General features: G+C 39.1%; 2 protein-coding genes across 2 annotated transcripts in view; both read left to right on the top strand.

The window, feature by feature from the left end:
• The window catches only part of LOC119498726 (epidermal retinol dehydrogenase 2-like), a 37,460-nt gene extending 34,432 nt beyond the window's left edge, over positions 1 to 3,028 (top strand). Inside the window, exon 7 of the mRNA XM_037787774.1 lies at positions 696 to 3,028. Coding sequence (XP_037643702.1) covers positions 696 to 792 — 97 coding nt within the window. The 3' untranslated portion in view covers positions 793 to 3,028. The remainder of the gene's footprint in view (positions 1 to 695) is intronic.
• Positions 3,029 to 13,400: 10,372 nt separating this feature from the next.
• LOC119497827 (choline transporter-like protein 5-A) overlaps positions 13,401 to 18,314 on the top strand; it is a 40,625-nt gene continuing 35,711 nt past the window's right edge. The window contains exon 1 of the mRNA XM_037786234.1: positions 13,401 to 13,644. Coding sequence (XP_037642162.1) covers positions 13,554 to 13,644 — 91 coding nt within the window. The 5' untranslated portion in view covers positions 13,401 to 13,553. The remainder of the gene's footprint in view (positions 13,645 to 18,314) is intronic.

The following is an 18,314-nucleotide window of genomic DNA, read 5'->3' as shown; positions in this document are numbered from 1 at the left end:
TTCTATTGTGATAAATGGGAGCGAAAACAAAAGTGTTGCGTTTACGTTTTTACGTACTGTACACTGCCTCACTTGAGTGACCAGCTAACGTAACTGGCAGTTAGGACACTTTCATTTTCCAAAGTCAGCAAACTGACTTACCGAACTGGGAATTTTTAATTCAAAACCGATTTTTACAGGTGAAATATTTAGTTTCTCCCATCTTCAAGAGGTAGTTTGAAATTAATAACAGTAAGTATAAAAGTAAGCGCTAACATGCTAACACTTTACAATCCCACCGGCTCTTTAGCATCCAGTCTCAACACACTTTCACACAGAAAGTTTGGGCACATCCGATCTTTTCAATGAACATGTAGACGTGGGTGTCATCTGCATAATAGTTATAAGTGATTTTATTGTTTTGAATAATTAGGCACAATGGAACCACTTTAAATATATATTTTAAAAAATGACTCCTTAAGATAAAAGAGAGATACAGTACAGGCCAGATCTGACCGTACTGCATTATTATATTATAGATAAATTGAACCCAACACCAGACTAGGCTTCTTCTCTTTTCTTCTCTCACATCTAAAGCTGTTTTTGAATCTAAACCCAACTCCTCACCTAAACTAATGTGATATTTTGCAGACATAAGGACCAGGCAAAAGTGTCTCAATGGCCATCTGATTTCCTTGTTGTGTTTCTCTCCACAGCATCCTCCCCATGAAGCAGGGAATTATGCTTGGCCAGTACCTGGGAGCCTTCAACCTCATGGACACATTCAAGGGACGCTCCAAAAAACAGGAGTGAGTGAAGAGCGATGAGAATAAGAAGTGAAGGATGACTGACACGTGAGAAGACATGGTGATATTTAACCCATCAACACGTAATTTAATCTTAATAATACAGATTAGGGCAGCACTTTTAACTCATTTCAATGGTTCGTGCTTGAATACAAACATTGAACGCCCGTTAATCTCTCTATATCTCACACTGTATAATCCATGTTTTAAGCATTGTTATCCTTAATGTACTCGTTTTTAAATGGAAATAAGTTTAAAATGTAATCTTATATTTTGTAATTGAATATAATAATAATAAGCTAGCCAGTGTTTTTGCCTACTGCTACTTGTTGAGGACCAATCCAGATGATGTCATGATGTATCATCAGTCCTAAGCATCCACAAACAGCCAAGTCAAACATTAACTTGCATAAAAACTGGGAAGCGTGGGTCAAAAGTCAAATGTAATGTTTTCCAAATCTCCCTAAGTCAATGTCCTTTCTGTACATTGTACATTTTAACTGGTGATTTAAAGGAATTGAACTGAATGAGCACATGACCGTTCCCCTTCTGTGAATGTAGCCATAATAATCATCTCGATGGGGTTTTTAGTTTTGTTGTTGCTGCGTGTTATCGGTCTAAATCATTTCACATTAACAACCAAGTCTTTCTACTCAGGAACAGTGAACCCTGCTCAAACGGTTTAGATATCCCACGCCTTGTAAAGGTTGGACCACTTAAAGCTCTTTTTTTCACCTCGTGTTGAGATTGAAATGTTTTTGAAGTCTGTCTTTATTCGCAAACGACAAATGTACTGACTGTTAAGACGTTAGCTAGCCGCGTAGCTAGCGTGCTACAGCTAGTGGGGACCCCTCTGCTTTTCTCCTTGTGTCCATACATACATTCATGAAGTGAAGTAAGAAAGCCTCCAGATAAGCACAAATACATGAACACACCTTTCATCTACAGTAAGGCGAACTTCAGCTCCATCCGCTAACTCTTTTATTCCTCTTGTTACTTCAGGTCATCTAGCTAATGCTAATTTGAAAAGCTTCAAAGTAATTTACTCTATGGTTTACTCGCAACACCCCCAGCTGTGCTTTAATGTTACAGTATGGTCTCAGTGTAGTTAGAGAAGCCATAGGGAGCTCTTATATTACAGTATAGGTCTCGCTAGTCGTGTTTCCATCCAATTGTCAAGCGAATTTGAAGTAATTTTGTGTTTCCATCAACTGGTTTGGAGCTCAGCTATAGTCGGTCAGAAGTTGGCGCTATAAGCTACGCATGGCTGTAATCTACCAGTAAACAGAGTAGAAGAAGAAGTATTGGTTGCGAACCGGAAACAAAACAAGTCGGCTTTACCATCTAACCATCTACGAGAGAAAAATGGAGAGATAGCTTCAGGAATTAGTTTGAATTGTTCTTTCATGTCAGCTAGTATTGGTCAAGACAAGTATTTGCGTGTTATGGGAATATCCGAGAAGATACAGCGACAGCAGAAACAGCTGATCAGTCATGTGAGTTAAATTTTCTCTACGTCAGAATTTATTCGGCAAAGGAGTTTCCATAATCCGTTTAGGAAAAAAGCTCCTCAAGCGAGTTCACAATTGACGTTTTATCGAATTTTGCCGTTTCCATACAGCTTTTCTAACGCAATGTTTCAAAATATGCATAGAAATATGTGAATGGAAACACGGCTGCTGGTATGTTCAGCAGGCAGACACGTGTGCTTGTGCTTGCAAATTCCTAACTTGAAGTCATTGAAGTAATACGCTTTTATTTTGCACTCAAAATATCTTCATTTCCATATTAACGGTCCCATCGTCACACTTATTAAGCACATTTACTACCACGCAACCTTCAGTCTGTAACGGTGATATTATAAATATTATAATACATATATCTGGGTACATATCTGTCATAGATCTAACTTTGTTTTAATTGAACAATGTGTTATTGTTAATATGTAATATGCAGCTGATTGCCATTATATGAATGTATGTCATTTGTAGTTGATGTTTTTTATATTGAACACAACTTCTGTAAAAGTCATCTTAACTACCGATATATCTATATCGAATGGATTGTAATTAAAGAGTATGCACCTGTTGCCTTAATTGTTGTACGCAAACAGTTCAATGAGTCCCAAAGAAAGAAAAGAATGTCAGGACTGTGTTTTCAGAGCTGTCTCACAGTTTGAGTGTGGAAACTACCTGAAACCGTTTCAACTCTCTGATCAATAAATTCACATTTCAAATGTTTTATTTCTGTGTTCGGCTGAAGTGAATTACCTTAATTATACTTACTAAGTCTTGTATGGTCAAAATGTAATTAACTGATTAACTGATATGAATTATAAGAGTTTACGGAGCGCCTTGGTAGCTGAATGGTTACAGAGTACGTCATCCCTCCTCTCTCTCTCTCTCTCCTGTTTCCAGTCTGCCTCTTCACAGTCAACATTGATGATGTCGTTTACACAGTAATTCTATAAAAATGAGTTTGAAGTCCTAGCGGTGCATTTAATGAATGTTTTCAATGATAAATGATTCTCATTCAATTTCAGTTGTCCTTTGATCATCATTAGTCCATACTGCGAGATCACAACAAAAGGCACAAACCCCAGCCGCGGGCTTGAACAGTGGCAGTTCTAGGAACTTTTAACTTGGGTGGCAAAGGGATGGTCATTTTTTAATGCATTAATATTCTCCTAATAATAGGCTAAAACATAAATGAATAGGCTACATGCATACACATAACTGTTGATGGTCAGTTTCCTTTATAGTCAAGTAGGCTAATACTAACAATGACTCATAAATAGGACCTTTTTCTAAGCTTTTTCACTAAAGTTAAGACTATTATTATACAACTATTAAGACTATATAGCATTACACAGACCCTGGGTTCTATCCAACCCACTATCGTGCTGTGGACCATATACACATTTTGATGTGAAACTAGGTTGGTTCTATCTTCCGCTAAATTAACTCAAAATGACTGAACTGAATCATATCGTACACGATACATTACAGCATATACTGATAGAATGAGATAGTTAGCCTGGATGTTTTTGGATAAAGAATTAAGAACAGGTTCTGACTATATTTAAGGCTGTTAAAGTCAGTTTGTTCTGCAGAACAAACCGTTAAGTGGTTAGGCAAACCCTGCCATGCAACACATAACAGCAGTTTACAGGCTTGTTTTAATCTCAGGAGATGAGCATGAAGTGACTGAATAAGTAACATGCGTCAAAACAGAGTTAGTGTGAATGTGATTTTTGAACAAAGCAAAAATGTGTATTACCATCTTTAGGTTCATGAGCTTTATTATACGGATATTCACATTTCACGACAAGACTTCTCCTTGAGCGGGACTAGGACACAATAACAAACAGATTATAATAACAATCTGAGACTGTCAGTGGCAAAAACAAGAACTTTTAGTGGACGTAACGTTACTTTGACGCTGCTCACTTGCCCTCGCAGCTTGTTAAGCGGCTGCTGATTACAGCGTTCTCCCTCAATACTGAACCAACTTCAGTAACTGTTGTCCCCATTAGTCACTTAGACACATTAACATGGGAACATAGGGTCCAGGTTGAAAAATACCAAAGTTATCCTTTAGGACAGTGTTGAGATTAGAAGGTGAATCTGCACTACACGTCTTCATGTTGTGAGTTTCTTCCTTAGAAGGACATGGCCTGTGAAGCTCTAGCAGAGGTTCACCACATTTGCCTCGCAGCTTCCTGCCCCCTTTTCTCACAAACGATCAAAACAAATGGCCCATTCTTATTAAAGCTGCAGTGGGTCAAAGTCTCTCCGTCACAGACTAGATTTTCTAGAGCCTGAAAACAGCCATGAGGAGGTGCAGAAGTCTAGTTTTCACACTTTCAACACTTGAATTACAATATGCTAAAAGATTATTATGGCATTTTTGCCCAATGATACCAAAAATATACTGCCTTCTGCCACTTTAACTCATAAAGGTGTGTGTGTATTTGTAGGTTTAACACAAGGACCTATCAAACAGCATGGTAATGGTTAATAGCAGTGAAAGGCCTGCGCTCTGGTAAGTTTCATGGTACACGAGTTTACAGTGCAAATCGTGAGCACTTCAACACTCAACTGAAAGATGCTCTTAGTCAGTTACTGAGCTGTTCCATCAGACACACACACACACCACTGCAGGCTCCACAGGCTCTCTATGATTGAAACGTTACACAACATCCTTTTGACAGCCATTGTGTTTAGACATCCTGCACGCCATCACACTACTAAAAGAAAGAGTATAGAAACACTCTGCCGTTGTTTCAGTGAAATCTGGAAGTGACAGATTGATCCACTCGGCTCCTCTTTCTCCATGGATGAACAGTTTTTATTGTTTATACGTGATGCTAATCTCATCACAATACTATTTTCCCAAGCGGCAAAATATGACATGTATAGGGATGAGATCACATCGCGGGACAATGCAGACATTTCACAAATTGATCTGTTCAAAAAAGAACTTAAAAAATAAATGTCAATGTCCTCCAGATCAAATGCTTCATACGGAGGTTTGTTGCTACACCAGAGAGGAAAATGGCAAACTGTTTTGGACGCCGACAGACATTTGCTCAAAAGTGGAGCAGCCGATAAACTTGTATATGTGATGGTTCCGGTGTTAAAGAAAGGAGTGTTAGAACTCCACCTGGTACTGCAGAAGAGAGTTTATTTGGTAAATTGGCTCGTGAGTGGCACCATGCACGGATAATGAGAGACTATTAAAACCATTAGTAATGCGGCTCTGTAGTAGGTAGCTTCTGTGTAATGGAGAACGGAGCTTTATTTCAGAGCTCAAGTGTTCCTCATCATGAGGTACGTAAAACATACTGTGATCCCTGGTGACTGACAACAGATGAGGAGATGGAGCAGTTAGTGTGGATAGTCCGTCAGCTGGACTGCTACTGCCATCCTATGGAACCTTTCTGAATAACAACCTTTTGCTAAAACATTTCTCCTTGGTCTTTTGGTGCCCGGTGTTTTCTAAACGAGCTCTTCTTGAAGAGCTGGCCTGTCTAATACTTAATACTCAAACTGAATGAATACTATCTGGGACATGCAACAAAAGAAGATTTTGTCTCCAGCTAAAGAATCCTCTCATTACCTCACTCAGTTTTTGGATACATCATGGACTCTTGTTTGGTGGTTTGGACTGAAATACGGTTTGTATTGTCAGAATTACAGTTAAAAAAAAACACCAACGGCAAGCAGTGGGGCATCAGCGTGCAGGGCAGCCTGTATGGCACTGCATCACATTTTTCAGGGAACTTTATATGTTTTCTCCACTGGGAGGGCAACCTAGAGGGCACTTTATCATGTTTTCTCCACTGGGAGAGTATCCTAGAGGGGATTTATTACATTTTCTCCACTGGAAGGGCATCCTTGCGGGCACTTTATCATGTTTTCTCCACTGGGAGGGCAACCTAGACGGACCTTTATCATGTTTTCTCCACTGGGAGGGCAACCTAGACGGACCTTTATCATGTTTTCTCCACTGGGAGGGCAACCTAGACGGACCTTTATCATGTTTTCTCCACTGGGAGGGCAACCTAGACGGACCTTTATCATGTTTTCTCCACTGCAAGAGTATCCTAGAGGGGATTTTATTACATTTTCTCCACTGGAAGGGCATCCTTGCGGGCACTTTATCATGTTTTCTCCACTGGAAGGGCACCCTAGAGGGACCTTTACCATGTTTTCTCCATTGGAAGCAGAGGCCGTGCTGGATGTGTGCCAAGAGTAGAGAGCTCAGAGGATTCAAGATTTCAAGATTCAAGATTCAAGAGTTTTCTTTGTCACGTACTCATACAGGATGTGCAGTGAAATTCAAAGTTGCAGTGCTCACAAGATTGTGTAAAACAACAACAACAACTACACAAGTATATTTGAAATGTAATCAAAAATTAAAGGGACAATGGCATTATTTTACAGTAGGAGGAGGCTATATACAATATGGAATATAAATATAAGTGTGAGTAGAATAATAATAAGTGTATGTAAATTCTCTGTATGTAGCCCTATGTATGTGTATGTGTGTGTGTTTGTGTGTGTGTGTGTGTGCGTGTGTGTGTGTGTGTGTGTGTGTGTGTATGAACGTGTGTGGGTAAGAGGGGCAGCGTGTGGCGCTTGGTGGTCCGTCCTGGTGAGGTCAGAGTTCACAGTCCTGATGGCCTTGGGAAAGAATACTCTGTCTCAGTCTCTCTGTTTTGGCTGCACGGCTGCGGAGCTGTTGCCAAACCAGGCAGGACGTGCGTTTAATGTTATAACAGGGCATTCACCTCATTGTAGTAGCTGGTAGGTCCGTGCTGTTTTGGTAGGAACCGAAATGACGAGTAGTTATTACAGTGAGTCTAATCAATGATGTGTAAATTATCATTGGCGCACTTGAGAGTGAGAGAGAAGGAAAAAACGAGGAAAGCAGCTGCTGCGCAGGGGACGCACGGAGAGACGCTGGAACAGCTGTTGATTATGCAACTTTTTTATTTTATTTTTGCTTTTCAAAACCGGCATCAAGTCATGGATCCAGCACAGAAGAAGCCCTGCACTTATTCTGTAAAGTGAAGATGAAGGAGAATCTGGAGCAGATGAGGAGAATGGCTGGTCAAGAGGAATTGATCCAGCTGGTTTAAGTGGCTTACATTAAAGCGGCAGTAGGCAGTATATTTTTGGCATCATTGGACAAAAATCCCATAATAACCTTTCAGCATATTGTAATTCAAGTGTTCTGAGAGAAAACTAGACTTCTGCAGCTCCTCATGGCTCTGTTTTCAGGCTTTAAAAAATCTTTGACCAGTGCCAGGTCTTTTCAGAGAGAGAGAGCGTTCCTATTGGCTGTGCTCCGGTCATGTGACCGGAACTTGGCGTTCCTTCACCAGATTTCACAATGGCGACAGCGTCACAAACTTTGTCATTTTACAGCTAAACCATGCACTACAAGATGATTCTGAAAACATTTGAGGAAAGAAATAGGCATTAACGTAACATAATATTGATTCATATTTGATCAGCGCTGCCTAGTTTGACCGTTTGGTCGGAGTTCACGAGTGATTGACAGCCGGCTCTCATAGACAGCAGATAGACAGCAGACCTCAGATCAGCTCTAACTGCTTGTTTTCCTCCAGTCTTTGAAATCTTGCAGATGCCGTAAGGAGCACCGGAGGACACCTGAGGACAGAGAGACACATGATTTTTTTCATGTTTCATGCACTACTATCAGGATATAGCGACCGTTTTATAAAAATAACTTTTTTTAATCATATTTGCTCCAAACTCACCTACTTCAGCTTTAAGTTACATCTTCTCTCACGTACAATTCAGAGCCTCCGGGCTGCGTGATTACTTCACTCAGAGCAGCTGTCAATCACAGCTGTCAATCATGACGTCTCAGCCCCTTTTTATAGCATCAAATAACTAATTAAAACCAAACTGATCAGAGAAATGAACACTTGAAGAAACATCAGCGTGATAAAAAACTACCTAAAATGACAGAAACCATCTTTGGGTTTTAAAGATGATAAAAATGTATTTGAGGTGTACCTTGACTTTTTATTTTGACCCATGTCACATCGGCTAACATGGAGGGGGGGGGGACACCTGCTCTGAGTGAAGTCGTCATGCAGCCGGAGGCTCAGGAATTGTACTTTTTGTTTTAAACGACCCTGCTCCCCTTACTATTTAAACTTATTATTATTTATCTATTTATTGAAAAAAAACCTTTTTTGTGCCCTTTTAAGATAAATATTTTTTTTATGTAACCTGTCTTTCTCCTCTCTCCCCCCTCTTGCTGCCCTGGACCAGTACCAAAAAGATAAGGAACAGACAAAATATCCCCCCCCCCCTCTTTTCAAACAGCGCTGACAACAGTTGATTCCAGAGTAACGGTTATTTATTTTCATTTTACTTCAACTTTCTTCTTCTTCTTCTTCTTCTTCTTCTTCTTCTTCTTCTTCTTCTTCTTCTTCTTCTTCTTCTTCTTCTTCTTATCTGGTACTATAACACTAAGTAATGTCAAATATGTCAAAACAACTCAGTAATAACCTGTTTCTTACTCCTGTTCAACAATGTTTTTTGATGCAATTGTCCCCCCCACACACACACACACACACACACTTTACTTTACTTTACTTTGACTTTGACTTTATTTTCCACCTTAGTGAAAATTTGTTTTTGGCTTCTCTAGTACATACAAGATAAATACAAACATGAGACAGCATATCACCAGGACAAAAAAACATTAAAACATACAGTCAGCAAAACAACAGACGTACAACTGTGCAAATGGGTATAAGTTATAATATAATTATAATATAGTATATAGTAATAAAATAAATAAAATAAATAAAATAAATAAAATAAATAAAATATAGTAATATAAGTTATAATAAGTAATAAGTTATAAGCAAGCTTCAGAAAACAAACACTTCACACCATCACTCAGTAATCACAATTATTATTCAGCTTTTTACCTTTAGAGGGTTCAGAAGAGTCAGTGGTCACCCTAACAAGTCCACTTTATTGTGTTTTCATTTATCGTGGCCCAGCTACGAGCTTGAAACTTACCTTTTGGATCCACTTATCATGAAAACACTTATAGCGGCTTGTGCTTTTTTTTTTTTTTAGCTCTAACGTCCACTGAAGAGATTTATTCTCATCCGCTTCTGTGGCTCATGTACTTTTCATCATTCTTGCCCTGTCTTGTCACAATGCATCCACCATACCACAGTTGCTAGCACTAATAATAAACCTTTAGAGGGGTTCAGAAGAGTCAGTGGTCACCTAACAAGTCCACTTTCATCAGTCTTTTCCTGATGTGTCTCTGTCTGATGTGCAGAGTATCTCAAGTCCAGTTTCTAGTATCGGTATACCGTGCAACACTAATAGATGGCTGTGAAAAGCCAGGTGAGTGTAGATGGATGATTAAGGGACATAAAATAGGAAAAGAGTAGAAGGTTAAAGGATAGAGAGGAAAGTAAGATATGTAAGGAAAGGAGATGAAAGAGTAAGGATGGATAGGAAACAACATAAATGGATTTATTTATTTATTTAAAAAGGATCGCCATTAGCTGATACCAATGGCACCAGCTAGTCTTCCTGGGGTCCGAAATCAAGTACATTACATCTATCACATACTTGCTATATTCAACATCATATTTGTGTTACACTAATAACATTCAAATTTTCCAAACATATATAAATTTCATCTTCATACACAATCTTCCACAACCATTTAGCTTCAAGGCCCATCATCAGGGAAAAGGAACAAGAAAAAGCATACATGACCAACACTGGACTATCGATCAGCTGCTTAAGTAATGTATTCATAGATGGTGTTTGAATGAGGATTTGTTAGAGGATTGACGGATGTAAAGAGGGCAGCTATTCTAGTGATTGATGGCACCATAAATGACTGTCTTTTTTAAGGCAGTAGATTTTGGGTGAGGTAACATGATTTGGCTATCACCTGCTGTTCTAGTGAAATGACTGTGAACGTCTCTGCATTTGGTAATTTGTCTGTATAAAAACTCGGGTTTAGTAGAATAAAAATAAAATGGATGGTTTAGGGAGATAAAAGACTAAAAGAGTAGATGGTAAGAGAAGAAAGTTAGACATATAAGGGAAGGAGATGACAGTTTTAGGATAGATAGGTAACAGGAGGAGGATGCAGGAGAGGAAGGATGGATGGTCGAGTAAGCGAAGTGAGGGTAGATGGATGATTTAGGGAGATAAAATAGGAAAAGAGTAGATGGTTAAAGGATAGAGAGGAAAGTTAAGTGGAAGGAGATGTGTAAGGGAAGGAGATGAAAGAGTAAGGATAGATGAAAGTAAGGATGGAGAGGAAACAGGAGTAGGACGTAGGAGAGGAAGGATGGTTAAAGAAAGAGAGGACAGTTAGATGTGTAAGGGAAGGAGATGACAGTTTTAGGATAGATAGGTAACAGGAGGAGGATGGATGGTAGAGGAAGCAAGGTGAGGGTAGACGGATGATTCAGGGAGATAAAAGATGAAAAGAGTAGACTGTTAAAGGATAGAGAGGAAAGTAAGATGTGTAAGGAAAGGAGATGAAAGAGTAAGGATAGATAGGAAACGGGAGTTGGATGTAGGAGAGGAAGGATGGGTAAAAGATAGAGAGGACAGTTAGATGTGTAAGGGAAGGAGATGAAAGAGTGAGGATAGGTAGGTCACAGCAGGAGGATGAAGGAGAGGAAGGGTGAAGGAGGTGAAGGAGGGAGATGAAGGAAAGGAGGGATGAGTAAACAAAAACGATTCTTTCCTGCTTTCCCATCGGAGCCAGGCGTAGAGTAGCGTTGTTGTTCCTAGATGTCACCGCCTCCCTCCTGCTCTCATCACTGGATGGATGAGAAATGAATGCAGAAGGATGAACATCACTGAGTGTGTTATTGCTGTTCTGCCTGCAGAGGGCAGCGGCGCAGTGATAGTCGAGCTTCAAGGCTGAGCGGACGGGTGAGATGGTCATACACCGATCAGCAATAACATTATGACATATATTGAGTAGGTCCCCCTTTTGCCGCCAAAACAGCCCTGACCCGTCGAGTCATGGACTCCACTAGGCCTCTGAAGGTCTGCTGTGGTATCTGGCACCAAGCCGTCAGTAGCAGATCCTTTAAGTCCTGTATAAATTGCGAGGTGGGGCCTCCGTGGATCAGACTTGTTCGTCCAGCACATCTCACAGATGCTCCATTAGATTGAGATCTGGAGAATTTGGAGGCCGAGTCAACACCTCCAACTCGTTGCCGTCCACATGATGTAAAAGAAAACGTGATTCATCAGACCGGGCCACTTTCTTCCATTGCTCCGTGGTCCAGTTCTGATGCTCATGTGCCCATTGTAGGCGCTTTTGGCGGTGGACACGGGTCAGCGTGGGCACCCTGACCGGTCTGCGGCTACTCAGCCCCATACGCAACAAACTGCTCCTCACTGTGTGTTCTGACACCTTTCTATCAGAACCAGCATTAACTTTTTCAGCAGTTTGAGCTCCAGTAGCTCTTCTATTGGATCAGACAACACGGGCCAGCCTTCACTTCCCACGTGCATCAATGAGCCTCGGGTCTGACCCTGTCGCCGATTCACCGGTTTTCCTTCCTTGGACCACTTTTGGTAGATCCTGACCCCTGCAGACTGGGAACATTTCACAAGAGCCCTAGTTCTGGAGATGCTCTGACCCAGTCGACTAGCCAGCACTATTTGTCCCTCGTCAAAGTCGCTCACATCTTTACGCTGGCCCATTTTTTCTGCTTCCAACACAAAGTTCAAAATGTTCACTTGCTGTCTAATATATCCCCCCCACTGCCAGGTGCCATGGTAACGAGATAATCAATGTTATTCACTTCACCTGTCAGTGGTCTTAATGTTATGGCTGATCGGTTTGTGTGTCTCTGTGTCTGTGACTTTATTGTAGCTGTATCATCATGATAAGGCAGGATGATGATGATGATGATGATGATGATGATGATGATGATGATGGTGATGATGATGATGATAATGATGATCCATCCATCCAGCTACATGCTATAAATGCCAAAGTAGCTGTTTGCAAACATATAGTGCTGAATGAATCAGTCAATTTGTATAGTTTCACACTTACAAGCCTAGATTTTATAACAGCAATAACATTGTAAGTGGTAAAATTACTGAACATGGGATTGCACATTTATCCTTGTGAGTGTTTCTTACATTAATTAAGGTGATTTAAGCCTTTTAACAGACGTCTCAGTGTCCCACATTAGGAAATAAAGATTTGTCTGAGACAACTTGGCACTAAAAGTAATGACATGTCTACCATTTCTTTTATGAGAATGATATCTGCATTTTAATTTTAGGTTCGATTAGGACACATCCTGGAGGTTTCAGATTGGTACTGGGTTTGTATTTAATGTATTGGCTTCATATAGCAATATATTCCACAAGTTAGATAGATAGATAGATATACAGATAAATAGATAGATAGATAGATAGATAGATAGATAGATAGATAGATAGATATACAGATAGATAGATAGATAGATAGATAGATAGATATACAGATAGATAGATAGATAGATAGATAGATAGATAGATATACAGATAGATAGATAGATGTTCTTTATTGTTCCAAAATTGGGAAATTCTTGTGTTACAGCAGCAGGTTATCCAGGCAATGTACAGGAATGGTAAATACACAGTAAATATACATATCAACACTAGTATACACAGTATAAAGAATATATTAGAATGCACTATAAGACCACTACAACTAGCTTAGAAAATATGAACATAGAATAACAATAACATACTCAATAGCAAAGTGTGCAAGTTACAATTTTTGTCAAACAACAATTTTTTTTAAATATATTTAATATAATATAATATTATAATATTATATTTGTATATTATATAATATATATTAATAATATTATATATATCTGATAAAATAATTATATATATGTATATATATATATATATATATATATATATACATATATATATATATATATGGTGAATTAGCCTAATGTGGGACATGTTTTGTGAGTCTCCAGGGTGTGCAGGTGCAGTCCAGTCCAGGAGCAGCAGGCGTGACGTCTCTACAAAGAGCGCGCGAGCGTATCGGAGGAGGTCTCGAGGAGAGGAGAGGAGAGGAGAGGAGAGGAGAGGAGAGGAGGAGAGGAGCTCTATAAAGTACTTCCCCAGCCAGCCAGCCAGGCAGCCAGCTGCTCCTTCATTCCTCCGCTCTTTGTCTGGCGGCAGCACCGCCTCCATGTCGCCTCATCGGTACTCCCCCAACGGCTCCGCCGCCGTGCGGAGCGAGACGGCCGCTCGAGCTGCAGCGGCCGGTCCCTACTACTACGGTGAGTACCGGACCAGGCTGCACCGGGGACGGTTTATCATAAGGGACTTCTACCGCTAGGATAGAACTATTTTAGGCTCTGTCAGTGTCACGATGACCATAAAGTATAGCAACATCATATAGTAGAGCATTATAATTAGTAGTTTAATGAGAATGTTAGCTCATTATAATGAAAAGAGAAAGCAGTAAAGTTGTAGTTGTGTAGAGAGACGGGCTGGTTGGAACATTCTCCAGATCACCTCTGACTGACTAATGAGATTATTATCATTAGAAAGAGTCCTGGCTGGAAGCTGCTCTCTCTACTACCTTATAGTTCTCCTGCAGACACACTGTGAGCCCATTATAATAAACATCATTTAGTAATGGTTAATTGATAGTTAACTTAAGTTGTTTTAATGTTAACAATCAAAGAAACAATAATTGATAATGTTGACTAATTAATAGAAATGCTATACTGTATGTTATTTTAACAGTTTATTGTTGCACATATTATAAAATTGTATATAAGTATACAATAGTATATAGTATAAATAGTATTTTGATAATGAGTAAAATATTTAAAAACCTTAAATAAATGGTTTATAAGCCATCTATAGCCTAACCCTAATTTGGATGATTATTATAAAGTTTTAACTGATGATTATAATACTTTGTTAAATGGTTAATAAGTACTTTGTAAAGCATCTATAAACATTATTTAGATAGATAGTTAACACTTTGTCAATGGTTAATAATTGGTTTCTGGTCCATCTATCTATGTTTATATATGTTTTACAAATGATTTCTTAAAAGTTTACAAATCAATTGGTAATCATTAATAAATACTTAATATGGTATATGAAATGTTATAATGTGCTCAAAAATAAACCATTAATAAATACTTTACTAATGTAATCAGAATGTATTTGTTATTGTCTCTTATCAGCTATGATGCAATATATAATTTATAAACTAATTCTATCATATTACACAAACTAATGATAAAATAATGAAATGATAGCATTACTAATAATAAGTAAACATAGTTAATTATCAATTCATTGTTTGTTAACAGTAAAATAACTATGAACTAAGTTTAATTAACTATCAATTTACCATTTATAAATGATGGTTAGTACAAAGTGTTATTATGTTCCTATTGAAATGTAAGCTATGCACAGCTACGTGTGCGTCAGTGTGTGTAACTCTTCTCTCACTGGATGCAGTACATTCTCCTTTATTATACTTTCAGTGTAAAGTTTAATTTCTAGCATTTAAAAATAAAAAGAGAAACATTTACTCAAACTGCTTTTTCAGTTACAGAAACTAAACAGTGGACTGATCTCCCTCCAGATATTAGAGGAATGTTAAAAAGGGTCATGTTGTCTCAGCAGGAATCTCTCTGACCCGTCAGAGGCTGCTCTTTACCTCTCCTCTTCTCTCTCCTCTTCTCTCTCCTCTTCCCCCACCTATTCTCTCTCCTCTTCTCTCTCCTATTCTCTCTCCTCTTCCCTCTCCTATTCCCTCTCTACTTCCCTCTCCTCTTCTCTCTCCTCCTCCCTCTCCTCTTCCCTCTCCTATTCCCTCTCTTCTTCCCTCGCCTATTCTCTCTCCTCTTCCCTCTCCTCTTCCCTCTCTACTTCCCTCTCCTCTTCTCTCTCCTCCACCCTCTCCTCTTCCTTCTCCTCTTCTCTCTCCTCCTCCCTCTCCTCTTCCTTCTCCTCTTCTCTCTCCTCCTCCCTCTCCTCTTCCTTCTCCTCTTCTCTCTCCTCCTCCCTCTCCTCTTCCTTCTCCTCTTCTCTCTCCTCTTCCCTCTCCTATTCCCTCTTCTCTTTTCTCTCCTCTTCCCTCTCCACTTCCCTCTCCTCTTCTCTCTCCTCTTCTCTCTCCTCTTCCGAAATAAGGTCCCATGGTCTTCCACCAGAAGGTGAGGGATTTCGCCTCTCTATAGAGTGCTACAGGAGTAAAACCATTTGAGCACTTCCTGTTCCCCCGTCTGGAAGTCAATAGGTTTTTATTTAAAGATGCCGGTCATGGCAGGCAACTGGTCTGTGGTTAACACAAGCTGAAGAGATTTTAATGTTTTGTTTTAAGACATAAAATACATCAATAAATACCCCACTCGTGAATTTCGAAGCATTTATGTGTCCTAAAAAAGGCTGTTGCTAACAAGTGGCTAAATGAGACTACTAAACGTCATCACGCCGACTCCTCCTCCTTTACAGCTTCGTTGTGTTTACTCACGCTCATGCATGCATGCATGGTGTAGTTCGTTTATAGCCTAACGTTAGCTTTTTACTTCTGTTGATTGCATTTACAATACAAAAATTATTAAAGTGGTGTTCATTTGTGAAGATTATCTTGCTGAACAAAACGTGTAAGTATCATAAACGTGTGTTTGCCACAGAGCTTTTTTTTTTGCAATAATCCAAAACCCAATGGAACAATACCATTGGCTTTTGTCGAGGGATCCAGGGCGATGCTAACTTCCTGGTTGGCCTACAAAAATACATCATTCCTTGACTGACATTATTATTCCTGTTGTAATGACCGTCTCAGAGGAGGCGATGGTCTTCAGATACGCAGGGTGTGAACATGTATTAAAAGCCTACTCTAGACGGCTAATGACAAGTTTAAAAATAGAAGCAACCACAAAAACAAAGGTGTTGGTGCTTTGTACTGAGCAGACTGTCTATCTTGGTCAGCAGCAGGATAAAGATTAGCTGAGTATTACTGTTCACTAATGCCATCAGCTGACCTCAGGTCTGTTTCTTTCAACACGGATGCCTCTTACTCCTCCTCCTGTCTTGTTGTACATTAACTGTACACTGGTTTATCAAAAGAATTTCAAAAGATGTTGAGTGATAAAGAATAGAATAGATTTGGCCTTATCACTTGTGTGTGTGTGTGTGTGTGTGTGTGTGTGTGTGTGTGTAACAGATAAGTCATTTCTAATAAGACCTGGCTAAACTCCACATTTTCACAAACACACTCGCAAGGAAATAGTGAATATAACTTAAGGGTTAAGGATAATTTTATTTTTAATACATAATATAACTATCAGTGAAATAAATAAATTTATAAAGCCGTTTTATTTCACACAGAAAATGATTGGTATTACTAGGGCTGTCAATTAATTAAAATAGTTGATTGTGATTAATCACAAGTTAATCACACATTTTTCACCTGTTCAAAATGTACCTTAAAGGGAGATTTGTCAAGTATTTATCAACGTGGGAGTGTGCAAATATGCTGCTTTATGCAAATGTACATATATATTTATTATTGGAAATCAATTAACAACACAAAACAATGACAAGTATTGTCCAGAAACCCTCACAGGTACTGCATTTAGCATAACAAAATATGCTCAAATCATTACATGGCAAACTGCAGCCCAACAGGCAACAACAGCTGTCAGTGTGTCAGTGTGTCAGTGTGCTGACTTGACTATGACTTGCCCCAAACTGCATGTGATTATCATAAAGTGGGCATGTCTGTAAAGGGGAGACTCGTGGATACCCACAGAACCCATTTACATTCACATATCTGGAGGTCAGAGGTCAAGGGACCCCTTTGAAAATGGCAATGCCAGTTTTTCCTCGCCAAAATTTAGCGCAACTTTGGAGCGTTGTTTAACCTCCTGCAAGCTAGTATGACATGGATGGTACCAATGGATTTATTAGGTTTTCTAGTTTCATATGATACCAGTATCTTCACTCTAGCTTTAAAACTGAGCCCGCTACAACCTAAAATTAATGTGTGTTAATGCTTTAAAGAAATTAGTGGCGCTGAAACGTATTTGTGTAACGCGTTGTCGCGTTAACTTTGACAGCCCTAGTATTTACGTTTCAGAGGCCCAGCGTTTTGCCTGCCCAATTTTGTTGACTTGTAGATTTTGTTGATTTGGTAACTTTTCCTTGATAGTTGTGTTTCTGCCATTAGTAGGCTAAGTAAGTAGGCTACGTAGTTAAATGGTTTCTGTTTTTGTTTAATTGTGTTATAGAAAGTTAATACCGTTAAAAGTTCATGAACAACATGGATCAAAGATTTTTGGCTGTGTTTTAGTTGTTAGATATACATTCATCCTCATAATCATTTTGTAGCTATATTTCATATAGAGTGCTTGTTAGCAGGAGGAGAACACTCGCATTTCATCTACTTGATGAATTAGATTGGCGGGGCAGGACGGTTCTAAACCACCGGTCGGCTTGGGCTCTTCTGTGTTGAGCTTGCATGTTCTCCCGCTGTCAGTGTAGGGGGTTCTCCGGGTTCTCCCTCTTCCTTACATTGCACGGCAGCTGGATTCTCACGAGATCACGCGTGATTTGCAGGATCACATATCGCAGGAAAATCCTTCTTGTCAGACTTTAAGTAATGCGTTTGTGTCCGGCGAGCCAGAGCACAGAGCACGGACCAATTAGAGTCCTGTAAGTGACTGCCCTTTTCGGTAACACTTTATAATAACTATCATTTATAAATGGTAAATTGATAGTTAATTAAACCTTATACCGTTAATAGTTATTTTACTGTTAACAAACAATTAAATTAATGTTTACTATTTATTAGTAATGCTATAATTCCTGTTATTTAAACAGTTTATTGTTGCACACATTATAACATTTTATATACTATACATACGTATTTGTTAATGATTATGAAATTATTTGTAAATATTTAAGAAATTCCTTG

The sequence above is a fragment of the Sebastes umbrosus genome, chromosome 12 (assembly GCF_015220745.1).
Source record: "Sebastes umbrosus isolate fSebUmb1 chromosome 12, fSebUmb1.pri, whole genome shotgun sequence".
Taxonomy (NCBI): Eukaryota; Metazoa; Chordata; class Actinopteri; order Perciformes; family Sebastidae; genus Sebastes; species Sebastes umbrosus.
Note: the sequence above shows the minus strand (reverse complement) of the source record. Positions and strands in the feature narration are given on the sequence as shown.